This window comes from Grus americana, chromosome 2 (assembly GCF_028858705.1).
Source record: "Grus americana isolate bGruAme1 chromosome 2, bGruAme1.mat, whole genome shotgun sequence".
In the NCBI taxonomy this organism is placed as follows: Eukaryota; Metazoa; Chordata; class Aves; order Gruiformes; family Gruidae; genus Grus; species Grus americana.
Genome location: NC_072853.1, coordinates 133400619 through 133409813, shown reverse-complemented (window position 1 = coordinate 133409813; position 9195 = coordinate 133400619). Strand labels below are relative to the sequence as shown.

General features: G+C 40.5%; 1 protein-coding gene across 2 annotated transcripts in view; it reads left to right on the top strand.

Annotated features, from left to right (window-relative positions):
* Positions 1–642, top strand: part of PALS2 (protein associated with LIN7 2, MAGUK p55 family member) — a 58640-nt gene extending 57998 nt beyond the window's left edge. For both annotated transcript variants that reach the window (XM_054817299.1, XM_054817300.1), the window contains exon 12: positions 415–642. In XM_054817299.1, coding sequence (XP_054673274.1) covers positions 415–591 — 177 coding nt within the window. In that variant the 3' untranslated portion in view covers positions 592–642. The remainder of the gene's footprint in view (positions 1–414) is intronic.
* The last annotated feature ends 8553 nt before the right edge of the window (positions 643–9195 follow it).

Sequence of the window (9195 nt, the reverse complement as noted above, 5' to 3'; positions counted from 1 at the left end):
AATGCTTAGTGGCAGCACTTCATGAAGGCTTCATAATGTAGCAATATAAATTTCCTGCATATTTTGCAGCTAGTGTCAGAACTAAAATAATGCAGCTGTAGTTTTACAAACGAGGAGCTGATGTCAGGTGAGCAAAGCTGAAATGTAGCCTCTAAAAGCAGTAAGGTATTCTAGAGCTTTATTGTACCAGAAATGTATCTTTCATTGTCTTTCATTTCATACTAATTTAAATTCTTCGATTTTTCAGGCTTTCTGTGGAAATAATAAAGGCCACAAATATATCTACATAACTGATTGACTCAGTCATTCCTAAAGCATTAATTTTATTCTGATTGGATGGTCAGTTGCACGTACAAATTTATAAGGATTTGCCAAGTCTTGTGTTCTTAGTAATCTTTAAAATCTCTTCACTAGGACACCGATTTGAAAAAAACAGTGGATGAGAGTGCACGGATCCAGAGAGCATACAACCACTATTTTGATCTGACCATTGTAAATGACAACCTAGACAAAGCCTTCGAGAAGCTACAGACTGCTATCGAGAGACTGAGGCTGGAACCACAGTGGGTCCCAATTAGCTGGGTATATTGAGGTTTCTGAAGAGGGGCTTAAGTAACAAATAAAATCAACTGCAGCAACTACACTAATGTGACATTGTGTAGATACCGACAATAACCTACAGCACCTGTGCATTTTTACTCTGTGTATATTCAAAAGTACACTATTCTGAATTTTTATAAAAATGTTGAGGGGAAAGTGTACTTAAATATGTAATTTATTTTAATTTTTCTAACTTTTTACAGATAACCTTTCTATTCATATCACATGAAGGAAATGCGTTTAAGCATTTTTATATGTTTTGATTTAGTACCTTTGCCTTTTTCATCTAAGAAACTTTCATTCACTTCAACATTTACATCTTGGTCTTACATTTTCACTGTGATTAAAAAAAGGATACTTGAAATAATTTTTGTAAAACTTGTTAAAGTCAGTGTTTAACTGGTCAAAAGTCTATAGCTCTTACTAGGAAAGAACACTAATTTCTTTGGGGTTTTTTTTCTTCCTTAAAAAGAAATAATTTCACGGGAGCAGAATTTTAAATATTAAAAGCAGCAACCAACACACAGCTCCATTGCTCCAGCTTCTTTCGGCTTAATGTTGGTGCATTCTTGATGTTTCACAAATTCTTAATGTCTCTTGATTTAGACAACTGTTGTGTAGGTTCCCTTATACGTGTCTCTTGAAATAATGCAAAACAATACCTTGCAAGCTGCTGCTTAGGCTGTTTTGGGAGCCAGCCTGTCAGCCCATTATGGTTGAAGCACTGATGTTAGCAAGGTGATTCAGTGCAATTTGAATAGCAGTGAGGTACCCTGAGAGAGAACCTGAGAACTTGGAGCCTTGTAGTGACGCTTAATGTTTAGGACGATTTATTCACACTTGTGCAAACACATTGCTTTGAAAAAACAAAATGAAACGGCATTTTCTTTTCTTAGGACATTGTTCGATATTTGTATAGTGATCTGTGGCTTAATTTCCTGTGAGATCTAGCTGGGTTCTATATTATCTTTTTGAATATTTGTGTGTAATCAACTGCTGTATTTTTATGAGTGTGATGTAATGGAATTTCTGTGCTTATTGTTATGTTGGTTTTAATTGCATTTTTCATTAGCTAGCTTGTGAATTGGAAGCTTACTGCTAAAGAGCAATGATGTTAATAACACTTTGTTTTACAGCATATTTCCTTTTCTTTAGTGACAGTACTCCGCTTAGTAGGCTCATTGATATAATTCATATTAGGTTCTAGTTCATCGATCGAAACTTATGCTGATGTACATTTCTGCTTAACAAGAACAAAATGAAAATATAGCTTGTCGCTAAGACTAGCTCTTTTTGTGACCATATTTTATATTACAATGTCAGCTGTTGTATATAGTAACATTCATCATCACTTACCAAGTTAGGTGTCTCAACTGAAGTCATCTATTTGCTTAATTTCTCTTCCATCTGGTGATAGGCACTGGGCTTCTGAATTCTTTTTCAACACCAAAGTGTGACATGGAATGCTGTCAAAAGGCAACTTCCTCAGAAGTATTTCTGAAGGAAAAGAGGCTTAGACACTGTAAAACAGTGTAGCTTCCTGGGGCTCTTAAAGACTTTCATGTGCACAAGGAAAAGAAAAATGGAGTTGATGCAGTATAGGAAAAGTGTAAATCTCAAAAAAACCTCAAAACACCCGTATGCTATAGATGATTTTTACAAAGCCTATAAAGTTGGTTGTTGTGGGGGGAGAGGGGCAGGGGGGGCTTGAGATCCCAGTGTATGTGGAAAATGTTTAAGTTGAAACTGCGTATAGCACAGGTAATCTTTGTGGCTCTTAATAGTGAGATTTCAGTCTTTTAGAGGGAATCTGAAATTCTCTAAGGAAAATTTGTACCGCTACTTTGTTTTATTGTTGCACTTTTCAGTGTGCGTTTTCTCTGGTTTTAAGTTTGGCAGAGCTTTTAACTGTGGCACCAGCATGACACTTACTTTCCTTTCCCAGGAGACATGTTCTGTGATCCTGTCCCTCAGAGGCTGCTTTGAGAAAGGGATCGAGTGTTGTATGTAGCAGCAATTATAGCAGAACCATTGCTTGACTATTTTAATGATTTGCTATCGGCACTATATGCTGAACGTGACTAAACTGTGTTTGTGTGCTGTGTAATAGGAGACCTACATATGCTGTAAATAAGATGCGCTCTCTGGACAGCTATGATGCCTTTTCATTATGAGTTAGAAAATACTCTATTCGTGATGCCAAAAGTGGGCTGAGCTCACTCTTCCCTAATGAACAGAATGAGAAGATTCTTCAGTTTCTACACCATAGTACTTTATATTGCATGTGTCACTTATTTTCATCTTTTTTTCCGTAAATTTCCTTAACCAAATGAAACATGGGCACCAAGTTTTAGTCAGGAAAACCTCTCTGCTGCTCCTATTTCCATCCCAGAGAGAATACTGTCAAAAGAGCCTCCCTAGTTAACAGTCTCCAACTAGCCATGTATTTGCGAAAGCCTAAAGCTTTAGCTTTCACTGCAGCTTCACGGAGCGTTTTTACATCGAGCAGTTCACACAGCAGAGCCTTGTGACTGACCATTTGGTGGTGTGAATGTTGATGCTAGTCAGAAGTACAATTCTGAAGCAGGAAGAGAAGATGGCTCGCTTAGGTTGCACGCAGGTTTTAATGGGATTTCCACATGCAGATTGAAAGGAAAAAGAACACAAACCCAAACCCCACACTCCTTGCATCTGTTAATTAAATCTTGACAACTGAGAGTTCAGATTGGCAGGTATATAATGTTGGAGGGGGGGAAAGAGGGGCTGGTTTGTTTTTGTGGTGGTGGGCTTTGCTTTGTTTTTTAGCAAAACCTGATTTTCATCAGGTATTCTGCTTAGCTTGTCACTACCTAGTGAGAATGACAGCTCCTTTTTTCAAAAGAGCGTTCTCAGAGGTTCCTAGAACAATGGTGCTCTTCTGGTCATATACATGGGAGTGACAGTCTCTAGCTGTTATGGCAGGCTAGCTCAGATGTTAGACCTGTACATCATGCAATTAGGGGAGAAAGACGCTATGGAAGGCTAGTTTTGAGCAAGTGAAAATATTTCATGTAATGGCTGTTTGAAGTATTTGAGGGGGGTAAAAGAAATATGATTTCATGTATCTCATTCTGTTAAACATTCATTTTCCAGCTACTAACAGGAAAACCTTTTACGTTGACTGTTGATGATAACAATAGGTGTGTCTGAGCGAGGTGAAGATGCTGCTAAATGTTTAAGATGTGGTATGTATCACAAGATAAATATTTAAGTAGTTTAGAAAAGTAAATTATCAACTAGTTGTCTGTGTATATGTATGTATGTGGATGGTAAAACAAAAATTGCTCATGTCTGATATTACATTACTAAGCTACCATGACTTAATCCAGAAATGTACCTGCATGTGAGACTTTAGAACTGGTACACTTCTCTACCTGGTTTATTGTGTTTACTAATGTATATTTTTCTAAATATACAGATATTTCAATCTAAAAATTCTATATTTATCTGTAATTTCTATCTGTTTTGGACAGTGCATGAGGTGCTGTAAAATTCTGTACATATAGAGACTTATAGAAGAAACACTGTAGTTGCCATGTGAATGAAAAGTTTTATGTAAAGGTACAGCCAGTATGCCAACACCCCTAAGTTATTTCCTTAAATGCACCAAAAAAATCCCGTAAGTGTGCACCAATCTCAACTTTAATGTAAATACTTTGGTGCGTGTGTACCCAATGAGTACTTTGCTGTGTCTAACTGTTCCACTAGCAGGTCCACTTTAGGTTCTACATCATGTGACAAAATGCAGTCAGTTAAAGTTTAGTGGGATAATTATAATGGGATGTGTCATCTTGCATAGATTTATTAAGGTCTTTCAAAGTGTTCTGCAGATATAAAATTAAGGTAAAATTGGAGCAGAATCACAGACCGCCATAGGCAAGGGAAACCGCATTTATAACCAATGCAGTATCCTTAACTTGCACTGTGTTCGCAGATCCGTGCAGCTCTGTGTGCTTAGCTGTACAAAGCTTTGTGGAGCAGGAGGGCAGAGCAGTTAATTGCTTTTGAATGTGCATTTTATATAAACTGTCATGTCTTGGATAGGTGCAGAATGTGACACTTCTGTTTTCCCAATCCTCTGTACAATTCTAACTCATTGCATCTTCTAAAATCAAACCTACATGACTTTCTGTGCAAATTGCCTGCAGCTCGGTGTTCAGGAAGTCAGCTGGGTTTGGTTTTGTTTTGAACAGGGTGATTCAGATAAGAAATAGGAAACTTTCTTCTCTTTTAAACACACAAGATTCCTGGCTAGGCACCCTTGGGGCCAAGCTTTCCTCTCTGCTATGCTTACGTAAGGACCGGGGGAGAGTGATGAAGTAGAGCACCACTCCAGAAGTCAGGGGATGGCGGTTATTACCTGTCTTGGCATGAGCTGTTCCTGTGAACACGACACATTCAGACTTCCTTTACCATCCAGCCTTTATCTATCGTGGTTCGTCATCCAGACTGAGCTTTGAGGCAGATGCTGTTTCTCAGTACAGCTATAGTGCCTACTGCAGTAGATTGATTCCCTGTCACTCATTGTGCCTGTAGGTACAGCTTTAAGACAAACTACAGGTGGAGGGCTGTAGCATCTGTTGTGCAAATGTATATGGACTATTTGCTTGATGTATCCTCACCCAAATTCTGAAGAGTTAAGGTTCCGTGGTGTTATTGCCAAACTTCCTTATACTGCTTTTGCAAAAGCGGTGAGAAATGAGTTTATTGGTGTTGAGGTAGTGGTTATTGGGTACAAAGACGTGTAGTCTGTGGGGTCTCTTGCCTTAAACATCCCTCCGGAAATAACCTCCTGCCATTAAAAGCATTTCGGTGGCTAAAGATACTTGCTTTTGCTTTCTCTGGTGAACTGTCATTACTGAAGGTGGTAAAGTCAAGTCCAGGCCCAACTTTTTCTTTTTTTTCTTCCGTAGGTTTCTTTTTTGGCCTACCCTTCTTGGGTTTCATGTATTTTTAACAAGCTCATAGATGAGAATTGTCTGGGATTCTCAACTGGTATAACACTGCTTTCAGTCCCAAAACAGATACTTTTAAAAAAAAAAAAAAAGTGAAAGCACTTGTCAAGGACAAATTTTCAGAGGCAGCTTTGGTTTCCAAACATATTAAAAGTGCATTCATGTATGTGCACACACATATAAATATATAAATGAAACCTAGGCATAAGTACCACAAGTGATTCAGACAGTATCTGCTAATTTACCCAAATTCTCCATAGTGGGATACTATTCCAAACTGTCACATGTTCAACAGCTGAATTCTCCTTCACTTGCTGGTACTGCAGCTGGAATTTACCTCTACAGGCTTAAAAACAAACTCCAGCTTGGTGAAGGCTGCTAAGTGGTTTCACTTCCAAACAGAATTTTTTTAAAGCAGGGTCTCAGCACTATTTGTTTTATAGAATAAGTTACATTTAAAGTAAATGTGAATTTTGTTCTCAAAATTTTTAATCCTTTCTTGTGATAGCTGGATATGGAGTTCCTTTTGCTGCCAAGGCAGTGGTTGGGTGTGGAATACTTCCCGACCGACCTGCAAGGCTAAAATAGTGAAAGGCATCCTGGAAACGCTTTCTCCTATTTATCCTTTTCATGTCATTAGCTCCAGGCTAATGCTTGTCCACACACGTTTGGCTGTCCTCATGCCTGACCCAAGCATTACTCTGTAAGTAGCCAACATTTACCTAGAATACCCTAAAAACCTCTTCCAAAACCTCAACTAATTTCTCTGTTATTTGCCCTCTTGCATGATACGTACCAAAGAGCAAAGGGCATGGCACCATTTAGGGCAGGGGGACAGCAGAATTGTTGATTGCAAAATGTTTCTGGACTGATTTTTGTTGGTTTAGTTCTTGTATGCAAGAACCCTCTAGTGGAGGGTGTCCCTGCCCGCAGCGGGGGGCGGGGTGGAACTAGATGATCTTTGAGGTCCCTTCCAACCCAAACCATTCTGTGATTCTATGATATATGGAGATAACAGTTGACATGTATTTTTTCCCCCTTTGAAAAATGCATGTTGAGCATTCCTTCCCCTCCCCGCCTCCCTCATCATATATTGCCTGGGTGTGACATTGGCATACTGCGGTATAAGAAGGGGCGCCGCTTCCTTAGGTTTTAAAATACACCCCGAAATCCCTGTAAACTTAACTTAGTGAAGTGTTTGGATGTAAATGTGAATTAGAAGTCTGTCGCTGTGCACTTCCTTACCTTGCTGCTTCTTACAACTGTTTTTGCCTACTGGAAGCTCTTGTGTTTTTTTTCTTCTACAGCATATGAAATTAAACTGGATTTGACATTTGTAAAACTTAAAAACTGCTCTCCTGTAAAAAAAAAAATACTCTAGCTGAAAACATCCTACCAAAAAAACCTAACTCTTAGCTAAACTTTCTAATGTAAACCTGAATATGATTTAGTACATAATTGTTGTTTGAATACAATACTGTAGAGCAGGCCTAGGAGATGGGACTTGTTAGCATTCTGACTTCATACTGATCAAGTCAGCTAGTACATAGGACATTTTTAAATTGTGACTTGTTTTCTAAAACCCCTCTTGTCTTTTTCACAGCTAATATTTTCACAATAAACACAGCCAAACATAAAAGTGTTAATGTACAAATTGTGAAATTCTGTTAATTCCCAACAAAATATTTTTGTATATAATAAAGATTTAATATTGAAAAAACGTAATTAGCTTTTTTCTGGGGTTTTTTTTTTTGGCCATGCTCTGAGTTTTAGCCAGATAAAGCTATCAAGGAGCAAGCTGCATACATCTGCCTTTTATCTTAACCTGTGTTCATGTGGAGCCCATTTTCAGCTATAAAGGAATAGTAAAGTACTTCCTGCCAGTACACCAGTGTGTTAGTGGGCTAGTACCAAATACTACACTGACCACCTCATCTGCACAGGTTGGGCTTTGCTCACTGTGTGCTGGGTAGCAGGCCTTACAGGTACACACACAGGGCTGGAATTGCACCTTCAGCCTCATTTACTGCGCAGAGTTCAGAAAAGAAACATCTCAGTCTGGCTTGTTTAGCTCAATGTTCTTGAATGCACTGAATCCCTTTTTGGTGTACAGACCTCTTGGGGCCTTTTCAGCTGTCCTGTAAATGTCATTCCTGAGTTTGGGTCCTTATTTTCTGAGTGCTGCAGCATGGAGGGAGTCATTCTGGGCCCACAGGGTAATTAGCCAGTATACAGAAGCCCAGGGGAGTCTGGACCACAGCTTGTATTAGGTGAATGCTGGTTCCTGGCAGCAGGGCTGAGCCTGCTGCCCCCATCTTCCCAGGTCCTGAATTGCGATGGTTTCTTCCCCCTTCCTCCTGGGGAATGCAGAAGTATAGCATAGGGAAGCAACATTTTGGGGAGGGAAGTCAGGGTGCAAAATCAAACCTTTTATGAGACAAGCTCCAGCCTTCTCTGAAGGACCCTTCACCCCTTCCACCACCCCCCTTTTCTAAGGAAGACCCCATCTAACTTTGAAAAAGCTTTTTTAGTACAAGGCCAGCCTGTCACAGAAAACTGCTGGTTGATCCAAGACATAGTGGATGCACATCCAGCTCTTCTAAAGTGGATTCTGAATTAATTAGGATGAGTGCAGCTGAGGCTGGGTCCCTGAAGCAGCTGTCCTCACTTAGCCTGAAGAAGGGCAGGACCTGAGATAGTTGGACAGACTGCTTCTGCTGTTCCCTTGGATCTTCAATTCCCCAGCCTGAGCTATTTTTAATAGTAATGTGCATAAGGATCCTGCACAGAAGGAACTGGGGGGAAAATGATGAACATAGAAACTGTCTTAGTGCTTTTTTTTTCCCCTGGCTGCACTGCTCGCTCAGTTCTAGACAGGCCACCCGAGGCTCCCTGCTGGTCTCAGCAGCACTGCCAGATGGAGGAAAGCTGGGAAACCCCTCCACAGAGAGCAGGGAAAGGACAAAGCCAAGACTGAAATGCAACCAGTGGCTTCTGCAGCTGTGCAGATCGATCCTCAAAGTATGGCAGCAGATGAGGGAGGAGCCTGGAGCCCCTAGCCATCCTCATGACTGGCAGGAAGCCAGGGTCCCTGGGGCACACCACCAGTTGCCCAAGTGCCTCACGTCGTGCGAGTGCAAGGCTGCCCCAAGTCCTGCCTCTGTCCTCCTGAGCTGAGGCCCCACTGCCCCCGCACTCCTCCTTTCTGGGTGTTGGCAACCTTTAGACGACTCAGCCTGAACCTGTGCACTGGATTTAGCTGAAGCAAAAGACTGTTCTACATCTGAAAGCAAAATAGCAGGAAACAAACAAAACCTTTTTTTTTTTTTAATGATGTTTCTATAGAACACCTAAGGTCTGCCATTCCCCACTCCCCCTTAAACAAATCCCCTATCCTACATATACAAGACCACACACACACCCTGAAAGCAGCTATGTGATACAGCATGTGCAAGGCTTACACCACAGCTCTAAGGAAGATTACAGCACATGGACAGCGGCACTACATGGATGCCCACATACCCATTTGCCATCTGTGTGCACCATCTTTCAAGGCCAAGGGAATGACTGGAAATCCCCCCCCAAAAAAAGAACAATGGAG